The sequence below is a fragment of the Gopherus flavomarginatus genome, chromosome 2 (assembly GCF_025201925.1).
Source record: "Gopherus flavomarginatus isolate rGopFla2 chromosome 2, rGopFla2.mat.asm, whole genome shotgun sequence".
Taxonomy (NCBI): domain Eukaryota; kingdom Metazoa; phylum Chordata; order Testudines; family Testudinidae; genus Gopherus; species Gopherus flavomarginatus.
In genome coordinates this window covers 277286211-277312825 of record NC_066618.1, presented here as the reverse complement: position 1 = coordinate 277312825, position 26615 = coordinate 277286211, and the positions used below count along the sequence as shown (strand labels likewise).

The window sequence follows — 26615 nt, the reverse complement described above, 5'->3', positions numbered from 1 at the left end:
TGCATAAATTCACCAAAAAAGCCCCAAAACAATAAAACAGTTCATGTAATACATGTAAATCAGCCTAGATCCATTAGCTTCCATGGAGCTACATCCATTTACACCAACTGGGAATCTGGAAATCTATAATTGTGATCAAAACCAGAAACTGACCTACATGAATTAAGGCTATTTTAACCCATAAACACAGCACATATTTACCTTCTTTTGCAGGAGGGATTGTAGGTGGTGGAGCTGTTGTTGAAGGAGAAGTCGGTGGTTGAGTTGGAAATGGTACTAGAAATTAAAAGAAGAGAATGCCAAGAAGAAATCTTAACTGAAGACACCTTCACACATTTTTAGTTATTTGAGGTCAGGCATTTTCTCCTTTTGTTTTGTTTGCAGATACACATATACCTAGTTATACAGCCTAAAGGATAGCTTTGTGTGTATGTACATATGCTTGTGATGTCTACCTCTATTAGCAGGATACAATGTGTTGTGCTGTTCCAGAAGTAACTCAGGAGGCAGACTGTGACACAGACACTTTCCCCTGCTCTGGAGGGACATATCTTGTGCAGGCCCTAGACTTGCGGTGTACATACTCTGCTGTGCCAGGTATAATTCTCCTTTCCCTTCCTGACCACTCCCCTACTCACCTTCCCAAGAAGGGAAGTAACAACTGCTCAAAGGCTGGTTTCCCCAGCATGCTGCTATACACAACACAGGCAGCCAGCACAGGGAAATAAGGAGGGGCCTTCCATCTCCTTACAGCCCAGTGCAGGCATGCAGAAAATACAACAGTCTGGCCCTAAAGGAACTCTTCCTTAGCTCAGCTGGTAGAAGCTGGTGTTTTTTCATCCGGAGACCAGAGCTATAGCTCTTTGTGTAATAGTGAGTCATTGTGCCTCTTGCTACCTGCAGCACATGTTTTATTACAAGGTTACTATGCACAAGCAATCTTGAAAAATTGGCTTCCTTGTCTTCTACTTCACATAAAGATGAGTCTTGGAATGGCACCTTCCCAGAAATAAGGCTGAACAAATTATCAGCTATTCAACAGCTCTGCTGTGGTTCTGACAGTGACTGAATAAAGCTTTGTTAGCAAATTTCAATATAGTTTTAGGCTGAGTTCACAGAGATAACATGCACATGCTTGTTTTCCACATTTATGACCGAAGAAACGTTCCCAACCTTGTCAAACAACATTCTTTCCATATTCTCAACATGATTAACGTAGGGAACCACATGCTATGTAGTTAAACGTTGTTCCTTAAGGGAAAAGTGTATTTGATATTCACCACAATGTACACATTGTGTTTATGGTTACAGGTGATGAGGACAGTTGCATAAAACCATCCTTCAGAAAGAATCCGCAGAAAGACTAGCACATAAAGGGATTTGAGTACCCACAGTTACATCTACTGGGCCCAATCTCACTCCTACTGAAACCAATGGGAGGTTTTCCATTGACTTTAAGAGGAAAAGGTCAGGGCCAAGTCTATGAATCACCTAAGGGGTAAATTATGCCTGGCATGAATGCAAGGTGGAGGCTGGGAGGAGTTCCCATCTGTAAGATGATCAGGCACAATTGAAGTCTCTGCACTCAGAAGAATGCAGGAGCTGTTCCCTCCTAGTGTCCATGGGACACAAACACACAAAATGGGACTCTGGGCAGCTTAGGTCTTTATTTGACATGCTTAGCCTTCCCTGTGGTGCCTGGCTTTGGAGAAAGGGTTTAATTTTACGTCTACTCAGAGTAATGCAGGGGCAGCATGGGAACCAGCTGATTTCCTCCTGATTCACCCAAACATCCAGATTCCAGGGCACCACGCCCCTGGCAAACCTTTCCCAATCCTCCCAAAGGCAGCAGAGTCTCAGACTGTTCATTATCCTCATTGAGCTGCTAACGGGAAACAGGCCTGGACAATATAGGAGGTGGAGGGATGGAGTCTGGGAAGGCTCTTACTGCGTAGAAGCCAAGAGGAAGACTCTGAGTGTGGCGTGGATTAAACTGAAAGGGGAGGTGATAAAAGTGTCTGCTGGGGGAACAAGGCAGAAGAAAAGAAGAGGAAGGGAAAGGGGAGTGTAACGGCACATGACTCATCCCTGCGGTGCCTCCTGCTGGCGTCCTGGGAATTAGCTCTTTTTCCAGCCTTGCAGCGCCCTCTACAGGCTGACATCTCACTGCCGCTGGGCCCCCGCGTCTCTCCGGACCCTGGTGCCCCGTTATCTGGGGTGCTGTCCCCCAGCAGTAACCCCTCACTCTCAGGGTCTCCCCTCCCTGGGGACCCCAACCCCCAATCCCACCTTGCCTCAGCCGGTGGCTACTGCCAGTCAGCAATGAGCCCCTGCTCCCTGGGGCAGACTGCAGTATAAGAGCCAGTCATCACAGGCAAGGGGGTAGGACCTGCTGTCTTTATCTACCACCCAGTACCTCAGGGGTGGGCCTAGGACCAGGCCCTGCAGCCTCATGAGTCGCCAGCCTGGAGCTCCCCTGCTCCTCTGGCCTTTCCCCAGCCCTGCTTCACACCCAGTGCCCTTTCTATAGACAGCCAGGCCCTGCTCCCTCCAAGACTGGAGAAAGAGACTATAGCTAAAAGCTAGCAGCCCTTTTATAAGGACCTGCTGTGCTCTGTTTGGGGCATGGCCCCAGCTGTGCCTGCTTTCCTAAGCAGCCTGGGCTTTTCCTTACAGCCCCAGCTCTCTCCCGGGGCTGGCCTTAACCCTGTCAGGGCCGGAGCAGGTAACTACCCCGCTACAGGGAAGGAACACCACTTAGGTGAGTGGTTAAACTAAATACACTGAAAATAGGAAAGACTGGGTTGAAGGTGAGATAGAGAGAAGAGAAGCTAGAAAAAGTGTTTCATTTCCTTCTCTTCATCCTTTGTTTTGTTTCTTTACATTGTAATCTCATCGGAGCTGAGACCTATCTTCTTATATGTTTGTGAGGCATTTAGCTCACTTTATGCTCCTTGAGAAATAATAATGGATACAATTTTCAAAAATGCCCTGGTGACTTATGAGCCCAAATCCCACTGACTTTCATCCACTGAGGCGCTTTTGAAAATTTTCCCCAATGACAATATCAAATATCTGACTCTTTCACTGGTTCTCTGTATTTTGTGCCCTTTGGTTTTCTCTGCTGTCCATGTTTTGAAATTCTCTTTAGAGAGTCATTGATTTTACAGCCAGAAGGGACCATTTGTGAACTGGGCTAAAACATCCTCCCCTTGTTTTGTCAGAGGGCTGCGTTTGCTACTCCATTCCTGTGTGTGGTTATTAGCTCCCAGGAGAATGCTCTGGAGGAAGCAACCCTTTGAGCACTATCAGGGGAAGAACAATTAAAAATCCACAATGAAAGAGAAAAAAACCAACCTTTAGCACTCATGTGATTACTTTACATTGGTTCTAGCCTCTTGCTCCTAATGGGGACAACCAAGGGTTATCCTGAGGTGGCTGACCTTTAAGAGCCTTCACTTACATGTAGTTTCCATGATGCTTACTCCAGGGCCTTCTATCTCCTGAAGCTGGGCATGGACACTGATTTTATACTCAGTGCCAGGAATGAGCTCAAAAAAGCAATGTCTAGGTGTCTCTCCACCAAGGGTTACTTCTTTCTTTTTCCCATCTGGAATTATAAAAGGAACCATTAGAACAGAATTTCATGTACCATTTTACTGAATAAATGTGTCATATAATGGCCTGAAACTGGAAGGGAATGTTACAGTAAATGAAGTGGCTTTAAGAACCCTCTATTTATTAACTATTTTGAACCACATGCTGCCTCCAATCTGGAATAAATTCTTCCGTATGCGGAGAAGCCCACAAAAAGGCCTGGGCACCATTTAATGCTCATCAATCCCAATAATGCTTACGTAGGATTCAAGTGGTGACTCTGCAAATTCACCCCCTGTGCATTAAAGCCCTGATCCAAACACCACTGAAGTTAATGGGAATATTCACAATGACTCCAGGGTGCCTTGGATCAGGCCTTCCAGAGATGCCAATGAGAGGCGTGCTGTATTCTGGAATCAGATTTCATTCCCAGTCTGGGCATCTTGCTCTTTGGATTTGCTGTGCGTTCATTAATTTCAGGAAAGACCTAACCAGTAACATCTTTAACCAATTAAGGATCAATACTTATTGGGCTCTGAAGGAAATTCTGTTTAATTCTCAAGTGGAGGAAAGAATAACTATATGGACAATGGAGAAAGCATGGGTACTGAAAACAGGGTGATAGATATTTTAATACTTAAAATAAAGCTTTCAGGGGAAGTAAGCATCTGTAACAGTAAGGAGCATTGCAGGGAAATGAAGGACTATACTACACATTCTATACAGTATTTACTAACAGTGCCAATAGGTCCCTTTTGTTGCCAAGTCAAAACCATTGTATGCATACCAGGTTGAGTAGCAATACTATGAAGATAATTGACAACTGGTTGAATGAGATGCAGAACAATCTGGACAATGAAAGTTCTTCATGACAGATGTTAATAAGGAGCTATTTGAACGGCTCTTTTGTTCATTCTCAAATTAAGGCTCTCAGGCTAGATTAAAGACATGTCTTGCAGTCCTACATAATAATGAATAGGCACTGTGGAAGCAGAATTAAGGCTAATTCCCAGGTAAGATGGAAATTTGCACTCCCTCATGCCAGCTAAGATCATTGCTTTAAAACAGCTTGTCTGTTTAGGCCTTCAGATAAACCTGATCTGAATCCATCAATTGTACAATAAAAGGGTCATTTTACAATCAAATTAGCATCCATTCTTCATGTTGTCTTTGGTTGACTTGGTTAGGTTTTACAACTCCACTTCTCAAGTTATTCAAGCTTTTTAAGGGTGTCATTTTATGCAAGTTAATTGTTTTTCACCATAACAAGTCAGTGAGTGTCCATCGGGGATGAGCAAATTAGCGTGCATACAGTTAATGCCCCCCTGAACCTCATTTGGATAAGGTAAAGCACACAGCATTCACCATAGCTCCCTTTTCTCAACAGGCATGGATGTCTCCATTTATCAGATGTAAGTGGACAGGATATCCATTCTCCCTTCTGGATCTTTATGAAGTAACCAACTGTACTGATTCCCATCCTCCATTCTTTTGGGAGCCACCCTGTATGCCCATTCCCACACAATCCAATGGGCTGGAAGCAGCAGATAAGGAACCTACAGGAGTGTTTCTAGATCTTTTTGCTGCAGGATGGGAAGCTAAACAAACCCAAGCAGGTGAATTAGTGGGGAGCTGGAGAACAGTAGGTTTGACGAGATGAGATGGAGAAGGGTGGGCAGCTGGACCCTGAAGATGCTGTGGGAGGGAGGTAAAGGAGCAGAAAGCTGTTGGATCTCCTGCTGTATAGAAGGCAGTATCAGGTAAGAGCCTGTGTAGTTACACAGAAGATCACAGAGTTGTGTGGAAAAGGGCTGTGCAGCTTTGAGGGGGAAGGGCTTTAAATGGCTCAGATAATATGGATAACTATCCAAGCTTTTACCTTAAGGGAACTCTAACTCCAAATCTTTTGTGGTTCGTTTGTTTCCAGGTTCTGTGTAGTTCTGCTCTCCTCCACCTATTTTAAACACTGCCATTCAATTACTTTTACAATTTTACTAATTGTAGGAGTGGACATTTTGTTTGCAAACTTCATTTAGATCCAGTTTGTGGTTCTCTACAAGCAGAACTCCTACAAACTATAAAGCAGAGCGGATATGTAACGATGTACTAACTTACCGACAAGAGATTCTATCACTATCCTGTATGCAGTGGCATGACTGTGAAGCTGCCACTGGGCACAAACACTAGTCATGCGCACTTGATATGTATCCAGATTTGTCACGCCCAAGTACACTGCGATTGAACATAAAAACAAACAGTCACTGCTACAATAAAAATGCCAGAAAACAAGAAAATGCTGCAATATAATTATCCAAAAATCAGAATAAAAAGTAAAAAAAGTAAGTGATCATTTTTATTAATGAATTTTAAAGAAATAATTGTAATGCAAAACCCTGCATAAAAAATAATCCCCAAAACAATATCTAATAAAGGACAGGAAGCAGAAAGACAACATCTACATCCTGAGTCCACAGATCTGGAATTTGAGAAGGGCCAATAAACAGTGTTAATAATTCACTTAAAAGCAAAATGTTATTGATGTAACAATACTGTTGTCAAAGCTGAATTTAAGGTTAAGATTTCCATGATGTAAAGCCTAACTCAGATGATTTCAAAGGATTGCCTGATCAGAAAAAAGAAAACAGCCTTTCATTAAGCAAATTTATAGTTATTAGAGTTGACTGATAATAAATAATATCTGCTTTATGGCCTGTCTTGTGTTCATTCCAGTAGGAAACATTTTAAAGCTCTATACTGTCTGATGAAAAAAGACTTTCTTTACGCAAACAACTAGCTCAAAATACATAGAAGAGGAAAAGAATTCCATGTGAGAATTCATTCAGGGAGTTGTGTGAAGCTAAAGTTACAATGGAAAAATGGTCCATAGAGATCTGAACAGCATGAAATCATTCTTACATGTTTTGGCTGTGCCTGCTAGGGCATCACTGAAGCCTGTTGAGTACGAAGCAAATATTTTAACACTATACTCAGTTCCACTGAACAGATTTAGAATGAGAATGGTGTTAATATCATCTCCCACGAAGGTCTCTAGTGCTGGTCCAGGGACTGAAAAAGAATAGAACACTTCGTAATTAAAGAAATTATCAGGCAGTAAAAAAAAAAAAAAAAAAAAATCATAATCTGCAGTCAAAAATAGGTTTATTCCTAAACATACTGCTTTATTATTACTTGCTTAGCCCCAGTGGCACACACAGTGCAGTACACAGAATTGAAGACACTCCATAACTAGAGCAGCTTATAGTCGAAGACAGACATGTGGAAGCCAGCACGCACTGAGGAATCCAGCAGTGACATTCATCTAGGGTTCAACATTCGCACTTGCTAAACCCCTTTTGTGCTGTTCCAGTGGAACAAAGGGGACTCAGCACTACCCTAAATAGGCAGCTAAAGATTCCCTTGGCTTGGAGGCATAACAGGATCTGGGGATCCCCACCCACAAAACAAGTCCCGACAGGGCTATTCAAACCTGCATCATTTAAAGCAGCTCTGAGGCTGGGAACAGGAACGGTGTATAACTGGCACCAGAACAGAGAACTGCAAACACTGCCATGTCTATCTTAACTGTACTCACTGCTTACAGCTTAGGATATAGCTTAGAATTCAGCCCCTGGAGTGTTTTTCTTTTTAAATTTTATTTCCTCCCCATTATAACAGTAACCTCAGTTCTTATGGTCATCATGAAATAAATGTTTTTCAGAGGGATTTGAATGAGGGGATGTGGCCTGGTTAACTGTGAATGAAGTCTACAGTTCGGTATCCAAAAATTAATGCATCTAAAATTACAGGGCACTTTGAAAAATTGGATCTAAATCTCTGTGAACTACTTTGAAAATGTATCTCTATAGGCTCTCAGCATTTTAACTGCAGTCAGTAACAGTTTTTTTTATGTGGGACTTTTAGCAATACATGTGAAAACTGAAAAAGCAAAAATAGAAGCCAAAGCAACCAATTTTGAAAACTCACTATTGATAGGTTTGTAGACAATCCTGTAGCCCATTGTTGGTGATGGAGGGGCATTCCAGCTAATACGTAATCGGTTGTACCACTCATCTGAGACCCTTAAATTTCTGGGGGCAGAAAGAGGCACTAAAAGCAAAACAAATTGTGAGCTTCCATATCTGCATCTCTTACAAGCATTTGTACAAAAGATAGACATGCATATAAATAATAACCCAGATTACACATAACTCTAGATAAGGAGACCAGTTCTGCCCCTGGGTACACAGTCACAACTTCCAAAAGTCCGGAGGAGCCACAGCCATGTGTCTGAGAAAGGATCTGGACCTGCTGAGTCAAATTCATCCCTGGCATTATGCCAGTGAATTAAAAAATGGAGTTTCTAAAAGAGTTATAGCAAGGATTAATTTGGACTGTTGTGTCTATTGAATAAATATTGTAATTTCAAATTAATACACAGCCTTAATGTAAAAGAGGAGTAAAAGAGAATTCAGTGATAACCATCTTTCATGTATATATTTCCTTTCAACTCAAAGTATCCCAAGGTGCTTTATAAATTTGGGCCCTGATTCTGCAAATGCTTATGCACTTGCTAAACTGAAGTCAACGGGACTATTCATATACTTAAGTATGTAGTAAGTGTCTGCAGGGTCAAGGACCGAAAGTGATACACAAATTAAGCACAGAGATAATTTCATCTACCATTGAAATACAGCCACTTATCAGGTGGAACATCCCAGCTGTTTAGCAGAGCACAGTAGGTCTATCTTTTTTCCATTTTATCCACAGGTTGAATTTGGTTAGAGAGAATGTAGTGACCTGTGTTGGTAAGTTGGCTAGAACTAATATAACAATTCTGCTGAAAAGTTCAACAGGGTCTTTCACAACTGCAAATGGTCAGGAACTATTAAAAAATATTTCATCCAAAAGAAATCTCTCCAACAGCATAATGGCTGGGGCATCATCATCATCACTTTCTACAGAACATGGACTCCATGGTGGACTCCCAAACCATAAGAACACAAAAACAGCCATACTGGGTCAGACCAAAGGTCCATCTAGCTCAGTATCCTGTCTTCCGCCAGTGGCCAATGCCAGGTGCCCAGAGGGAATGAACAGAAACAGGTAATCATCAAGTGATCCATGCCCTATCACCCATTCCCAGCTTCTGGCAAACAAAGGCTAGGGACACCATCCCTGTCCATCTTGGCTAATAGCCATTGATGGACCTATCTTCCATGAATTTATCTAGAATTTAACCAAGAATTGACTGGCCTTGCTCTCTTTCTGCTATCTGACAGTGTCACAGCACAAGACATAATCAAACGTGATTAAAAACAGTCAGATGTTTATCAGTCAATGCAGTGGGACTTGTATAAAAGTTCTGATTCATACATTTCTCCATTTTTAAACTGAACCCATGTTTTAACTTGAACTCAGATGTTTGCATAGTATGAGAAAATAACAAAACAAAACATCTCTTACTCATACCTTTCTGACCGCCTAAAAACAGAATGTTTGTACTTACAGGTTTTTCCAGGAGCTGAGACACTGACTCCTTCCCCATCAGAATAGATTGGAGTGACAGTAACTTTGTATACAGTATCTGAGAGGAGAGGCTGAAGAAGAAGATTGTTTTGTCTTCCAGGTACCATCACCTGGATGGTTGGAACATCAGAAACAGACAAGGTTGACTATTAGCTTCTTAAATCCTTTTATAAACACATATGAACTCTGCCATCATATACCTCTCCCACTTCTGTACAGCAATTTATTCCTAATGAGCTGGTTTACATTTTAAATATGTTTGTGATGCTCTATTTTGACAACAGTTGCCCTCCCTAAATAATCAGCGGACTTGTTCACTATACATATCTAAGATAGTAATGTACTAAGAGAACCTGCCTATGATAGACAGCTATATCTGCATGTATGAACTATCACTCTGTACTAAATCTCTGAGCCAATACAACTTTCAAATATTCCTTAGATCGGTTATATTAACTGCATGATTACTATTCAAAGAGTGGTTTCACTATAGAGGGTGGGGGGAATCTGTATATTTTGCTTACACTTGGTCTGAAAGGGATTGCCCAGCACTGTCCCTGTTAACTAAGGCCCATCTAGGTTTAATTTAGGGATTATTCCTTATGCCATGAGGCACTTAAGCACGTGTTTTAGTTTAACTTCAGTGGGACTAAAGCACTTGCTTAGGTGCTTTGCTGAATCGAGACTAAAATGCCAGGTCCTGCAGCTTTACCGTTTACATTTATGGGCATGTGATCCAGATCAAAATTCATAAATATTTTAATAGCTAGAGTTTTAATATCTTTACTAACATTTTATTTTATGTTTTTAAGTAATAACTTATTATTGACTATTAAAAACATAGACACATCTATATTGTCTATTTGGTTTGGTTTAAGCTTTCACTGACCTGAAAAAAGTTAATCTGGGATTTGAATTTAATAAACCTCTGGCTATATCAGATGAAACAGAAGAATATTGCCCATTATGCTATATATTTTTGATATTGCCTTGTACTATAGTATTATATATGCTATGCATATCTATAAAGCTTTTTGTACTGGTCCAAAAAGAAACCACTGTATTTAAAAGGTTCAGTTTAGGATTACTGTTTTGAAATCAAAGAGATAGCTAAAAAGTAATTTTCTAACAAAGCCTCATAAAATATGGATGAAACTGAAAAGAAACAATAATATGATTCATATCTCAGTAGAAAATATATTCAAGTAATCCCTTTCTTTGCCGTTCTTATTGATCTAGTGGTCAAAAAAAAATAAAACAGAAAAAATGAAAAAAAAAACAGACTGCAGGGAATATGAAAGAATATCCAGTATGTCCAATAACACTTCCTGTTAACATAAATAGGAGTGTGCTGCATGAATGAGAACTCCATCAGATTACAGAATGTGAGAGAAAAAAGCTCGTACATGAAAGGACGCTTTTACATTCTGAAGTAATGATTTGGAGACATAAGCCTGAATGATACATTTTGCTCTATTTTATATATACTGTTAGGCCCAAATTTTAATACTTGACTTCAATAGGAAACTCAGGTATACGCTATTGACAAACCCAAGTGTTCAAAAATCATTAGTTGGGCCCCCAAATATTAAGAAACTGGCTCAAAAATCATGAGATTTAAAAAATAATAAATGTAAGGTTCTTTTTGTATTCTGGTCTTTAAACCATTAGTGTTCTTTCTTTCAAGCTTTCCACCCTGTCATAAACAGATAAGTAAGAGTTAATAGAACAAAACTGCTTCATATCTCTTTGCCTGGAAAGGGTTAAGAACAGTGAGCCTGGCTGTCACCTGACCAGAGGACCAATCAGAGGACAGGTTACTTTCAAATCTTGAGGGAGGGAAGTTTTTGTGCTGTGCGTAGTTTTGGTTGTTGTTCACTCTGGGGGCTCAGAGGGACCAGGAGTGCAACCAGGTTTTCTCCAATCTCTCCGATACAGGCTCTTATAAGTTCAGACTAGTGAGTACTAGGTAGATAAAGCGAGTTAGGCTTATGGTGGTTTCTTTATTTGCAAATGTGTATTTGGCTGGGAGGAGTTCAAATGTGTATTGGCTGAAAGGACTTTTAATTTGTACTTGTATACTTAGGCTGGGAGGGTGTTCCCCAGTGTCTATAGCTGAAAAGACCCTGTACCTATTCCATTTTAAATTTACAAAGATAATTTTTACTGTTTTTTCTTTCTTTAATTAAAAGTTTCTTGTTTAAGAACCTGTTTTTTATTCTGGTGAGACCCCAGGGGACTGGGTCTGGATTCACCAGGGAATTGGTGGGGAGAAAGGAGGGAAGGGGGAGAGAGAGGCTGATTTCTCTCTGTGTCAGGATTACTGTCTCTCTCAGGAAGAGTCTGGGAGGGGGAAGAGAGAAGGAGGGGGGAAGGTGCATTTTCCTTTCTGTTTTGTGATTCAAGGAGTTTGAATCACAGTGATCTTCCAGGGTAACCCAGGGAGGGGAAGCCTGGGAGAGGCAACGGTGTGGGAAAGGGTTTGCTTCCTTGTGTTAAGATCCAGAGGGACTGGGTCTTGGGGGTCCCCAGGCAAGGTTTGGGGGGACCAGAGTGTACCAGGCACTGGAATTCCTGGTTGGTGGCAGCGCTACAGGTTCTAAGCTGGTAATTGAGCTTAGAGGAATTCATGCTGGTACCCCCATCTTTTGGACGCTAAGGTTCAGAGTGGGGAATTATACCATGACACCCCCCAACTATGAGGGTTAGAAACTTACATTTTATTAAAAAATTAAAGATGAAAATCTCCTTGTATTTATATGACTCCAGAAGATGAGGCTTTAAGAAAAACACCAAATATTGCATGACTTAGAGTTGACAACAGTAGGTGTAAAGCACAGCTTAGAACGAAGACTTTCTTCCTGAGATGTCCGATAAAGATTCACATGTATCTTTCTTAAGCACCCAAATTTGAAAGTGTTATTCTTACTGTGATCCCAATCCATGAGTAGTGTGACAGACTTGGAGCTCCTCTGCACTAGTTTAGGAAAACTGTACATCAACCTGATTGTTGGGATGTTTACTATATGGATATATTGGTTTAGTTTAATAGGGGACCGTTGGGGGAAAACAAAGCCAGAAAAGAAAAATGGCTCAAGTGTAGCCACTTTTCCAAAAATGTTTGAGGGTTGGTAAGGGACAATGCCAGGGCAGACAAAGGTCCAGGTACACAGAAGATCAAAAGAACTCTGGTCGGTTAAAAAAAGGGACTCTCTCTCAAGAGAGAGAGGTAGTTGTTCAGAGGAACGAGACAGAGACACATACCCCCACTGGGGCTACCTGAAGAAGTTAAGCCTGTAGGTTACCCTGAGGGGATGGGAAGACTTCATGTATGATAGACAGTCTAAATGCATGTCTGTTGTTTAAAACTCCTTTTTCCCCCCAATAAGCTTTGCCCCTCCTGCAAACTGAACAATACTTTGCATTTCAGAAGGCTGTTTTGGCACTATACTTGTCACAGGTGTCAGAAACTCAGCTGCCTCTGGGCTTGGTTCCCTAGCAATCCAATAAGCTCAGTTGGGGCCGATAAATCCTCACTAAGTGACTGTGCTCCCAGATCACTCAGGAGGGCCAACAGATCACCATTTAGCAATAACAGCACTGTCAGTGGCGCTGGAACACTTTTAATAGTGGGGGTGCTGAAAGCCAGGAGCCGGGAGCAGGGCTGTGTCTCCGGGATGGGGAGGACCAGACAGGGGTAAAGAGGCCGAGTCTGGGGCTGGGAGCCCGCATGTAGGGCAGAGAGTAGAGCCCTGGGAGCAGGGCCAGCAGCTGCAGCCCCGCGTAAAACCTGGGGATGCTGCAGCACCCCCCACACCCGTACAGATGCGCCACACTAGCACTGCATCAGATCTGCTTCCTGCCAAGCCCTTCCTCCGGTCCTTGCCTGCTCTGCTCCAGTCCTAGTCCCTGCCAACCTTTGAACTCCTGATTCCTTCCCTTCTGGCTCTGACCACTGGCTTTTCTCTTGACCATGGCCTTGACTTTGCCCTTTGATTCACTTCTGGCTCCTGGCTCTGACCATTGGCTTGCCTCCTGATCACGCCCCCAATTCTCCCCTTTGATTCTCCTCTGACCACTAGGCCAAACTGTCGTAGTAGGATTTTATGTTTGTATTTTGTATAATTTAGCAGGAAGGATAAAGAATAATCATGTAGCATGTATTAAATGCGTTAGTGTATGATTTGATCATATCCTGCCAGCCACCCTTTCTGAAAGCAGAAAGGAATGGCCTAATGGGCCATTGGTAAAGATGCATCAGCCAGAATCTGTGTCTGGAGCTGATTTCAAGGCAGTGACAGACCTTTAGGGTCACCATTTTGTTGTAGGTTTACCATTTTGAAACAAGTAAAAGAATGCAATGATTGTTTTCTCCTGCATTGCAATTTGATATTCCTGTTCAAATGTTTTGTGTACATCAATCCTGTTTTATGTGTGAATGAGGAATGTATATGTTAGAAGTTAAGTGTGAAGGCCATCACCAGACCAGATGTTCTAGGGAGGAACCGAAGACAGATGTAAGGGCACCAGGAGATTGCAACCCGCCCCTATTGAGATGTCAGAGAGGGCAGACTGACAACCCTAAAAGATGTGGCAGGCATCCATCAATGGGGATGAGATAGCTGTGATCAAAACCAGCATGGGGTAACTCCTGAGAGACTGATGAAAGAACAAGATAAAGAGAAGAAAAATTTAAGAAAACAAGCACTTGTCACAAGACGATTGATTACAGCATGACAGTACAAATCTCATTGGTCCCAATGAAGGAAAATTACTATATAAACAGGGTGCTTTACCATGAAACTTTGGTTTCATCCTGCCAAGACTTCCCCGGATCATTAGGTTGCGAACCCAACTCCTACCTACCCATGATCAACCTAGCTTGCCATTAGATTGATCCTGACCCTGGACTGGTAATTATAACATCGACTGGTGGGACTGTGTGTGTGTGCATGTGTGACTGAATGCATATGCTAATTGTTGTATCTTCAATAAATGCGGCCTATTGCCTTTTCCCCTGAAAAAAGATACTGTGTGCTTCTTATAAGCATAACAAAACTCATGCTCCAACCACAAGGTTACCCTGCCTACATGTCAGTGTGTGACAATAGGATCCCAAAGGGAAGAACTGCGGGTACCTGAACTCAGTCAGGACTGCTAGGTAAACACAGTTAGTACAGAAGGCACTATAGCCCGGGTCCCAGCCTAGGAGTGGGGGAATTGGAAAATTCCACTCCAGAAGAGGTGAAGGCAGAAGGCCTGAAATCTGAGGGGCTGCACTAAGAGAGACAAGAAAGGGGACAGAGGTGCAGCTAGCCCTGAAGTCGTGAAAAGTACTTTCTTAAATACTTGTATTACAAAGATTGAGGCCCGTCATAGCATAATCAAGAACAGCAGCAGTTAAGCATCAATTAACCTAGAAGTTTAACCCAAAGTCCAGCATCTTTAGTCAGTTAGGCCCTAATCCCGTATTTGACAATGCACAGGTAGATTGCTTCACCTACATGGGGCACCTTGAACAGGTTTTTGCACAGACACAGCAGCCTGCCTGCACTGCATCGATTGCAGGATAGAGATTTAGAGTCCAATTCTGCAGCAATTCCATACACAGATCGTCCACTGACTTCGATGTAGGATAGGTGCAGGATTGGGCTCTTTGTTAATACTAATAGGATCTCTGAACGTTTATTTAAGTCATACAAAAAAAACTCATGCAGACCATTCTTACCACTTCCTCAGCACGATCACCTTTACTAGTGAGGTAGGTCACTCTGAACTGGTGAACGTTGTAGTCTGAAATGTCCCATGTCACTCTCAAGCTTGATGTGGTTTCATCATCTATAACAAGGTTTTTGATTCCTGTTCGGAAAACTAAAAATAAAAACAAAAGTAAATCAAAAGAATATGTCATAGATCTCATTTAAAACATGTCTTTTGAAATGTGTCACTCAACATTAGGGGACCATTAGGGGAGTGAAGTTCTGGAATAGCCTTCCGAGGGAAGTAGTAGGGGCAAAAGACTTTCCTGGCTTTAAGACAAAGCTTGATAAGTATATGGAGGGGATGTTATGATAGGATCGTTAATTTGGGCAATTGATCTTGAATTACCACCAGACAGGTCTGCTCAATGGTCTGCGGGGAGATGTTGGATGCGATGGGTACTGAGTTGCTGCGGAGAATTCCTTCTTGGGTGCTGGCTGGTGACTCTTGCCCACATGCTCAGGGTTTAGCTGATCGCCATATTTGGGGTCGGGAAGGAATTTTCCTCCAGGGCGGATTGGCAGGTGCCCTGGAGGTTTTTCGCCTTCCCCTGCAGCGTGGGGCACGGGTCGCTTGCTGGTGGTTTCCCTGCAGCTTGAGGTCTTCAAACCATTTTTGAGGATTTCAATAACTCGGTCCTGGGATAGGGGTTGTTATAAAATTGGATGGGTGGGGTTCTGTGGCCTGCCTTGTGCAGGAGGTCAGACTAGATGATCAGATTGGTCCCTTCTGACCTATGAGTCTATGAGTCTATTATTTTGTATTAATTATCAACAAGCAACAACAGCTGCACCCCATTTCTATGGAAGTAATTATGGGGGTTTGCAGTGGATTTAAATAGGAACAGAAATGAACCCAAAAATGTTACCAGGAATGAATGGATACTGATCTTAAGGAGCAATAAATGTTATATAAATGTCCCTCATTGTTTTATTTATTTATATGACACCTATCCTTGGCTGTCTATGGGTTTTAGAATAATTAACCCTGTACAAAAGCTCAGTTTGCTATAGAAATCACTATGCTAGACAGGCAGCCTACATTTAGAAACAAATTGTTTGATTCAAGAAAACAAACAATGAGATCTTTTTAATTCTGTTTTTTGTATGGGGCCTAAAACACGTTAGAGTACATTGTATTGACATTCATTTCTTTTACCTGCGGTTGTGGGTCTGGAGGTTGCAGTACTGCTAGTAGCAAGGCTGGTAGATACTGTAGTGGTTCTTGCAACTGAAAAAATAATACTCCATTCATTAACATTTCAGAAAGATCTGGAAGCCATTTGTGTACTCTTTTAACACCAGTTATGGAAATATTTTCTGGTATTTATAACTATGATCCTGAGCCCACTTACCTACCTTTATGCACCCACTTCATTTTAAGTAAATGAGTCTATTTAGGACCTTTCAAGAGCACTACATTCAATGTATAAGATGATATTCTGCAGAGAATGAAACAGTGGAAGGTATTATGTACCTCCTAGTCAAATTAGAAGCAAAAAGATTCAGATGTGTATCTGTAGGAAGAGGCTGGAAATGGGTGGGATGGGAATGGGAAAAGACAGGGTGGGGTGGGATGAGATGAAGCAGGGCGGGGCTGAGGACTTTGGAGAAGGAGGTGGGGGCAAGGCCTGGGGAGGAGCTGGGGCAAGAAGAGATGGGGTCTTGGGGGGAGGGGGCAGGACTTGGGGCCGAGCATAGGGTTGAACGTCCCCTGGGCCCGGAGGAAGCCAGCGCCTATGCCCATGACTTCTCTTTGAACAAAAGAAAGACATCCAGAAAGACAAAGATTTAAAGACTTCTCCCCTTGCTAAATTGTTCCAATGGTTAATTACCCTCACAGTTAAAAATCTGCATCTCATTTCTAATTTGAATTTGTCTAATTTCAGCTTCCAACCACCACTAGTATCACCCTTCAAGCGTTAGGAGGGTAGGCTAGGTTTCATGCCCATTCTTATATTTAATTTGTCTGCTGAGACAATCAACAAGATTGCCAGCAAGGCCAACAAATTACATTGTTGTCACTATACACAGTCATAGCCATGTCAGTCCCAGGACATTAGAGAGACAGATAAGCTTTCAAGCCACACAAAGCTAAACATAACAACAGCAGCAGTACTGATGCATGACTACTTGCATGGATATAGATTTCTTGCCTAAGTAAGGGTTGCAGGATCAAGCCAAAGTTACTAAATATGTATGTATACCTAGATTTGAGTCAAATAAATTTTCCTGTTTACAACTGAGAATACAGTTTCAACTTAACCAAGTCACTACCCAAAAAAAGAAAATAAAATGTATGTGAACTTCTAAAGAATGTTGTCTGATGATTTTTTATATTTTCTTACTTAATGAACAAAAGGGATACACATCAATTCACAGCTTACTCTACGTAATGCAACACTGTCCTAAGCTAGTTTTCAGTAATAAGTCATAGTGATATCACCATTATACAGTTGGTCAAAAAATTAAATAATCTTGCCTTCTAATAAATCTGTTTTATATTCAAGAAAAGAAATTGTTATGCAAGCTCCTTTACTCTTCTTTCCTAAGGGCTTTATTGAGCACAAAAGAACCACATCCTCCCCACAGAAGACTGATTTTTTAGAAACAAAGCACAGCGGCCCATTAATATTTATTTTTCATGTTGAGAGATGTCTGCTGCAAAGGAAAGGGACTTTGTTAAGATGGGCATAATAACTTAAAGATACTGCCTGAGTCTGCTGGGCTAAAAATAGCTTGTAGATTGCCCCAGAAGTAGAGTTTTAAACTTTCAGAATAAACCCATTTTAGAGATGGGTAAGAAAGGGAAGCACTGATTAAACACAAAGGTGGGGTAAAAGACAGACAGACTGAAGGAAAGAAACATGGAAAAGATGGGCGGAGACAGACAGGTAAGGAAAGAAAGAAATGGATGGAGACACAGACAGACAGACAGATGGAGGCTGTTAGGGCAACGTTCACATTTCAGAATGGGAGTGCAATAGAGATTTTTTCCAGATACAGAAAAGTACACCTAAATACAGATTTAGTGTAGGTGCTGGTTTGAGTCAGTAATTCATCTCAGTTCAGCAATGCACTTAAATTTAAGCATAGGAATGGATTTAATCATGTGCTTAAATGCCTACATGAAGTAGAGATTTTAAACACCCAAGCTGGAAACGGTCACAATGGCCACTATAAGCCATTTGTATGTTTTCTTCCGACGTCAGTGACAGTTGCACAGGCACTGATGTAAACATACAGGGCCAGATCCTCAGCTGGTATAAATCAGTGCAACTCCACTGATTTCAATTACATTACAAATGTGTGGCTGAGAAAAATATACAGTAAATGTCAAATACTTCTAATTATGTTTTTGAAAAGTATTTAAATTAAAATATTTCCATTCCAAAACTAAATCTAATATAGCTTTTAATTAAATATCCCACCCCCAGACTAAATATTGACATCTAGACCAAAGAATGTGAAATAATCTTTGAGCCAAAGATGTGTAACCAGAGACAGTCTAATGCTATTTAAGCTGGAAGGGCAGCCAAAACCTTCTTTCCGGGCTGGATGCCTTCTACCACACAATATTAAATAAAAGCACAAAATAGGTCTCCAAAGCCTTGATGATAAATCATATTTTTCAATATTAGAAGCAAAGGACAGTCTATATTTTAAACATAAGCTTAATATATATTATACTTTAAAGTATATAAAACTTTTTAAAACAATACAATACAACCATTAGTTTTTGTCTTACGTGTAGTTCCAAGAACAGCAACAGCATCACTTTCACTTTTATCACTGTAAACTGCCAGCAACGAAACTTCATACCCTGTATTGGATAACAACCCCTCAACAACATGCGTGTCCTTGTCTCCATCTAAGACAACCTAAAAAATAGAGCAATATCTAGAGAAACCATTCCCCATTTTTTACTGTTGTATTTGATTAATTTCATAAAAACTTTACTGAATTATAGGAAAGATAGAATTTCAGCACCTAAAATATACAGTCAGATATACCAAACTACTCACTAATAATTTGTTCAGCTCATAGATTGAGTTATTCTATTGCCAGTTTTATTGCTCTGCCATGTAACTTTATACTATGATCCACACAAATAACGTTAGCTTACAATTAAGGCTGATGAAGTTTAATTTGAAAGCAATCACTAAAACTCAAGGAACTGACCCCTAGAGGCCTAACTTAAACTTCATGATACCAAAACACATTAGTCAACTCAGCAGCCTTGGACTCTTCTGACTCCAAAGTACAAGTACTCACAAAACACACATCCATTTCCTCAATGTTTCACTTAATCACAGAATTTTAGCTTTAACCTCTGCAAAATTAAGGTAATTTACCAACACACATACTTGTAACTGAAAAACCAAGAATGTGTTATTACAATCTAAGAAATTACAAGGTCAAGAGTTCATATTTTGTATTTCAGTGTGAATTTGAGAGTTTTGTAGGAGGGAACTGAAAGGTAGTTTTTGTTGCTGAGCTGAAGACCATAGGTGTGTGTTTGGATATGACAATGTGTGGTTGAGAAAGCATGGATTGTCTTAAATGGTGATCTCCTTTATTTTTAGTGATTGCATTGGCAGCGAGTGAATTTGAGCAACATTAACTATATGATAACGTTTTTGTGTGCGGATTTCCCTGTTTCTTCATGTTTAAAAATTGAATTGGGCAGTTCAGTGGCTGACAGTGGATACAGGGGGACCAAGAGATGGAGAGAGGTGTACAAGACTGACCCCAGGATCAGGAGAAGTGAGGAGTGCTTCTGGTGAACTGGGTTGGCAAGTGGGTTTGGGACAGTGCGTTTAGGCCACTGCAAATATTGATATGACTCCCTGAGGCAACACTGGCAGACTTTTAGGGATGGACACTCATCTTATCATCTGAAGAGAAACAAAACCACTCCACTAATGAGAACCAAGTGAAGTGGGGAGCAATTTGTTCAGCATACGGTGTTTTTGAAGCACTCAGTCAGTATAAATAGCACAATATCTTTATTCTGTGCATAAAGACATGCTACAGTGTGAACGTTTCTTAATAAAGAAAGAGGTGCAAATCCAGGAAAAATTTGCTATGGTGGCTAACAGCCCACAAAACCATCACAGACTCCCGGGCTCTGTGGAAATAGAGACTGTTCCCAGTTCAATGGGGAATGGGTCTAGTCTTCTGAAGGTACAAAATGTTGACCTGGCACACTGCTCAAACAGATATTTTTAGGCAAAATTCAGATACAAGTCTGAGTGAGTCTACATGGAATTTAAGCTGGTATAACTAACACCTTCTTCCAGCTCCACCCACCCACCCACAATGCATGTCAAACCATCTTAGACACCCAAGACTCACTTGGACTTGCTAACTTATCTCTGACTCACATCACTTACCAATGTATAATTGACACCACCTGTGCGTGCATTCATGCACACACACACACACACACACACACACACACACACACACACACACACACACACACTCTCTCTTACTCTGGACCATGGAGCCTAAAAGAACCTCAGGCAGTCTATGCTGGTGCAACTAACAAGCCAAAGGATCACAAGAGATTAGTGTAACAAGCAAATCAACCAACTTGAGGGTATAATAATGTGTGCCCCCTATTCTAACACCCACGAAGAGCTATCCTTGATCATGCACATTTTAAAATCGTTATTCCAGCTCTTTGGGTAAGTTACACCAGCCTAGACTGTGTTACACATTGCCAGAGTTGGTGTGAGCAGGCACTTACAAAACCTTTCACATCACTCTCAGAATTTGGCTCCACAGCGTCTACCCAGTCAAATGGCAACAGCTCTTGAGAGCGAAGGTGGGTGTATTGTATTTCTGCATGCCTAATAAGGCAGATGGGAAAGAAGTTTAAAGAGGAAGCAGCCTGGAGGTTTTGTGCTATCCTTGGCCTGACCTCATTACAAAGGTCAACTGAGGAGAACAAGGAAGGAGCCTGGGTATTTTCTATATTTTAAAATGTAAAAATATTGTCACCCAGCAGCATTTTCCAATGAATGAACCATTCACCCTGATGAGAGAGGGACCCCAGATCAGCAGATATTTCATGATAATTTTATAAATATATACTAATACAAAGTGATTTAAAAAACAATACAAGGACAATAATAAGCTCCAATCCAAAATACATACCAGTCAAAGAGACTCATTGGCAACAACATTTTCAGGGTAGGTATGTGAAATAAACGTAGTAAAAAGGGAGTCCAGGAAAAGGGGAACCTTAACCCATCTCACGAGCAGGGGAACTCCAGGGTGTGACAGGCTTATCAACTAGCTCACTTACAAATTCCTTCTTTTGCTTTCTTACCCTCCAAATTCATCTCATCATGCACAAGAGCATCTCCGGCTAGGTGCGGGAAGACAGAATTAGGGCAAGGCTATTTTCCAGAAAAGCCCCAGTTTCACTACCCTAGTAGGACCAAGTCCTACTCACACTGCTTCTTCTCTGCTCCAGATGAGGAAGAAATGCTGCCCCAAACCCATATCTGGCAGTGCTTCCTCCACCCCTGCAGATAGCGTTGTGCATAGGGAGATGCTATCCCATTCCACAATGGAGTCACTAGCAGAAGGAGGAGAGGAACCGGGGTGGGGTGGGACAGTAGAGGATCATATCAATGAGTAGAAAAACATGGGTACAGAGGATGAATGAGAAAAGAGTAAGTGGAGAGAAACTGGGCAAACAGTGAACAGAGAAAAAGGGATGTCTACCTTTCATTTCTCTCTGCCCAAACAAAGGTTACAAATATGAGCAGAAAGGATAAATAAAGAAAAAAAAATCTTGAACTAGAGAACAAAACAAAACATTTTAAAACGATGAAAATGTTGCCTGAGGACAAGCACAGCTATAGAGAAAGAGATGCATGATGATCTAGAGCTAAAAGTAGAGCACAGAGAGAGAAAGGGGAAAGAGGAGAAACAGAAACACAGGATACCACTGTAATTTATTAACTGTGTGTAAAGTTGGTTTGTCAAATGTTTTGAAATTATGGTTTTATAGGAAGTTTTACTGTTTCCAACTGATTAAACAAATCTAGAACATATTCTCATCCCTTTGCTGGGCACGTCACCCAGCCTCCCCTAGAGTAATCATCTAGTTTTACCTTCATCTTTTTCACTGGGAAGTAGGAGAATTTGAGCATTCCAAGAATTGGGAGTGACAGAGAATGGAAGGGAAGTTCTATGGTAATTGGCACATTAGAGATTAAATAGCTAATTTCCATGAGTTCTCTTCCCTCCGGGTTTATCTACAAAGAGACACTGAAACATTGGTTCAGTTTAATTTTGGAGGGCTTCATGGTAAGCCAGGCTGTTCTCTGAATAGGTCAAACTGCCATGCATCAGTTCACTTGGATTTTGCTTTGCTTAGCTGGCAATGTATTTTCTACAGCATTGGGCCTCTCAAAGTGGAATGTATTTCCTCTTCCATTTATGAAGCATCCATACCAGAGCCTATGAGAGTCAAGAAAACTCACCTCTTCAGATGCACCCCCATTCAGGGGGGTCCATGCCAATCTGTAGTGAGCAATATCAGAGGAGATGGGCTTCCAATTGACTCTAAAACTATCTGTTGATACTTCATCTATTTCCAAATACTGTGGGGCTGGAACTTTTTCTGCAAAACAATGTTATGCGCAAAATATAAAAAAGTGTAAGTTAAAATTTGTAAAAAAATCTTAAAACTACACAAAATGGTGATATTCAACAAGTCCTTTATGGGCTGTAATACTTTGGTCTCATTTCAGTTGTTGGGTTTAGTATGCAGATGCTGGGTGATGGTGGTGGCCCGTGATATATAGGAGGTCAGACTAGATGATCTGCCGGGCCCTTCTGGCCTTAAACTCTATAACTCTCTGTGACTTTTTCAGCTGTAGCTACCTACACAAAATAGAGCATAAGGGATAGCTATCAAAGGTAGCTCCGGTTATAGTCACACTTGGTGATTCTCAAGGAGGCTAGGTATTTTCACCCTGATATACTTACTTAACCATCGAGTGAGCAACATTTTTATCACCCAGTTATTAATTATATTACGATAGTACCTCAAAGCTTCAATCAAGATCAAGATGCCACTGTCCTAGGTATCATACAAACACAACACAATTCCTGCCCCTAAATGGCTCACAGTATAAATAGGCAGGGCAGGCAAAGGGTAGGAGAAAGGAAATGTAATCACTATTATTCTTTTATGAAAACATTACTTTGCTCAGAAAAACTGTACTTAAGGGACATCTACACAGCAAAAATAAATAAATAAGTAAATAGAAATCCCCACAGCAATGAGTCTCAGAGCTTGGGTTGCCAGCCGTAGGCTGGCGCTGAAGAGCTAAAAATAACTATGTAGATCGGAGTGGCCAACCTGTGGCTCCGGAGCCGCATGTGGCTCTTCACAGGTTAATATGCAGTTCCTGGCATAGGCACCGACTCTGGCAGTGGAGCTACAGGCACCAACTTGCCAATGTGCCGGGGAGTGCACTGCTCATTGCTCCCCGCCCCCTAGTAATTTTTTGCTTTGGAGATGAGTAGTTCAGGATGTCAACATTGTAAACTCCATTGGGAGGAGGAGCAGTGATGAATGAGGGGTATTGTTATGCTAGATGGTAATCGGTGCCATCAACCAGTTATTTGATTTACAGACAATTGCAGAGGTGCTTGAAGCAATAGCTGTGCTAAACAGATGACAGGGCTTGACTATGCCTTCTCTTTACCCTCCTTTTCATTTTCTAATTTTCCCAAAAATCAATAGAGTTCTGGCCACTGATGCCTAGAACGTTCACTGAAATCTTGGAACTGACCTGCTATAGCATTCGGATGTTAGCATGTGACACAAAGATATATGGAGAAATGCCATAAAAGTGAGTGAATGGCCTAGCAAGCTCTGCCAAAAAATTATGTCACTACTTTACTAGAAATAAAGGATACAAAATATTGCTGCTCCTGCAACCTTTATATCCTTGATCACATGAGTATATTAATGATGTCATGGATTACTCACATAAGCAAGGATTGCAGCTTTGGTCCCATAGTCAGGACATAAAAAGTTGAAAGACTAAAAAGTTTCTCATGAAAGAAGAATGCAGACACTCATTTCCAGGGAATGAGTGCAAACTTCCAACTGCTTTACACTGTTAGATGAGAAATTGCAAAAATGGGTACTACATTGCAGGTTCTATGAAGAAATTTACATGGACTAAAAAAGCAAAAAAAAATTATGTAGTTCAGTAATTTTAGATTTACTAAGCCTTCCAGTCCTTAAATTTTTACTTTTTATAAACACTGGAGATGCTATTTGTCTACATTTTAGCGGCATAATGCACCCCAAATGAACAAAAAGCAAAAACACCCCGATATTTTGAAATCACAGTTGGAGAGTATCACAATTACTGGTCTTGCTTTCCAAAATAGTAAGTGAATATCAAAGGTGTTCTTGGAAAGCCTTCAAATATGCAGTTAGACTTACTTGTAGAAAAACTGCCAGTCAGCGGCTCAGACTGTCCTTCATCATAGAGGGAAAAAATGGCAACAGTATATTCTGTAAGGGATGTCAGCCTTTTCAGGGTGTATGTTGAAATGTGATCAACTTCCACCTGCAGAATTAATAATTTGTAATTGATACTGTCATGTGCTAGGAATACAGGAAACAAAACCCCTTTACGTTATCAGTGCCTGCAACTCGGCTGGCTAGTAACGGATATGGACAGATAATGCCATGCAATTATGAAAAGAGCCACAAATTATATAATTATATGCAACATTTACATTATGAATGAAGGTAAAGTCAAGGTTATCAAAACCTATTAAAAATGAGATAGTCTAGATTGTAGAAAACTGGAGGTAGAAAACTGGAGGAAGGGAGAATTAGAGAAGTCACAAGTATAAAGGCATTTCTGACAGATGAGCACTTTATATTTAATATTTATCATAAAAAGATGTTCCCATTGTTGTTGTAGCCATGATGGTCCCAGGATATTAAAGATAAAAGGTGGGTGAGGTAATATCTTTTATGGGACCAATTTCTGTTGTTGAAAGCTTGTCTCTTTCACCAACAGATGTTGGTCCTATAAAAGATATTACCTCACACACACACACACACCCCTTCTCCCTCTAATAAAAAATGATGACAGTTTTCTTTGGTCTTCAGCCAGAGTACATTTAACGTGGCATTATAGGGGACATAAACCTCAGAAAGCTGCATAAGCTAGCTGTATATCAGGGCATTCAATGTCACGTCAGATCAGGGCACAAAGAACAAGACACAAAACCAGAAAACTGGAAAAAATATACCATCTAATTTATGAGCAAGAAAACTGCAAAATATACATCACCAAACATTATATATGAGGCTCTCACCATATAAAGTATACATATTACATTACTAGGTATCGGAGATGTTTGCGTACCATGGTGATGAGTTTAGACAGACATTAAAAACCTCACAGATGCCCAGATTATAAGTAAACTACAGAATGGGATTAAGTGAAGTTTAATTTATTGACAAATGTTTAAAGACATGAAAAAACTACTCAGAGCTTTGCCACCCATGAGTTATACTGTCAAACTTGCGGGTAACCTGTCTCAGTTTAATATGGATATTTATCCCATTTCTAAGAAAGAACTGATAACTCTAAATAGTTATAGCCACAGGCTAATGTCAGAAGCTTTTATATCATATTTTATTTGCACAGAATCTGGTCTGTTTATATGATTGGCTCCACTTATTGCAACTATTTATTTAAACATTTTTCATATATTTTGTCTGATTTTTGTATTAAGATGTTTCATTCCATTTAGAGGCTGCTAATGGTGCATATGCTGGTGAAAGCTATAAGGAAAACTCTTCTAGTTACAATGCAGATGTTGTCAGATTGGTAAACTAAGTATTATAACTAAGGGAATGTCTACAATACAATTAGAAACCAGTGGCTGCCCCCAGGTCTGCTGATTCAGGCTCATCTTGCAGGGTCCTAAAGCCTTGGCTCCAGCCTGGGCCTGGAAGTCTAAACTTCAGTTAAACAGCCCCGCAACCCAAGCCCCAAGAACCCAAGTCAGCCGGTATGGGCCAGCCCATGGGTATCTGACTGCAGTGCAGACACACTGTGAGAGTTCAAGCTGAAATAGGTTGTTACAGTCAAGTTATATCCTGCCTAAAGCAAACACTCATACCTATTCTGAGCCAAATCCTACTTCTGTTGGAAGTCAGTTTTTCCTCTTACATGTAACTATAGCAATAAAATTAACAAAATGTAGTAAAATCCCAAGCAGCCAAGTTTTGGGGTAAATTTCTTTTAAAAATTAGCTTAAACTCAGAACCCACAGAAGTCATAGAATTGGAAGGGACCTCAGGAAGTCATCTAGTCCAACCCCCTGCTTAAAGCAGGACCAATCCCCAGACAGATTTTTACCCCAGTAACCTAAATGGCCCCCTCAAGGATTGAACTCACAACTCTGGGTTTAGCAGGCTAATACTCAAACCTTCATTATGTGGTCAGATCCTCAGACATTTTGGATACTGCCCACTTAGGTCAAAGGTCATATTCTACAAACACTTACTCACTGGAATAGTTCCATTCACTTTACTATGAGCATACGGAAGGAGTGCTCACGCAAGTAAGGTTTTGCAGGATCAGATCCCAGAGCGTGACACACTCTGAATAATGCCCTGTATAAAGCATAACGTTCCATGCACAGAGTTTGAAAATTTTA

General features: G+C 40.9%; 1 protein-coding gene across 2 annotated transcripts in view; it reads right to left on the bottom strand.

Moving 5' to 3' along the window:
• Positions 1 to 26615, bottom strand: part of COL14A1 (collagen type XIV alpha 1 chain) — a 175969-nt gene that overhangs the window by 85583 nt on the left and 63771 nt on the right. For both annotated transcript variants that reach the window (XM_050940487.1, XM_050940490.1), the window contains exons 15-25: positions 24373 to 24499; positions 22388 to 22527; positions 18631 to 18763; positions 16042 to 16113; positions 14852 to 14994; positions 9104 to 9233; positions 7582 to 7704; positions 6514 to 6663; positions 5713 to 5829; positions 3464 to 3610; positions 202 to 276 (exon numbers count right to left, since the gene is read on the bottom strand). In XM_050940487.1, the coding sequence (XP_050796444.1) occupies positions 202 to 276; positions 3464 to 3610; positions 5713 to 5829; positions 6514 to 6663; positions 7582 to 7704; positions 9104 to 9233; positions 14852 to 14994; positions 16042 to 16113; positions 18631 to 18763; positions 22388 to 22527; positions 24373 to 24499 (1357 nt within the window). The remainder of the gene's footprint in view (positions 1 to 201; positions 277 to 3463; positions 3611 to 5712; positions 5830 to 6513; positions 6664 to 7581; positions 7705 to 9103; positions 9234 to 14851; positions 14995 to 16041; positions 16114 to 18630; positions 18764 to 22387; positions 22528 to 24372; positions 24500 to 26615) is intronic.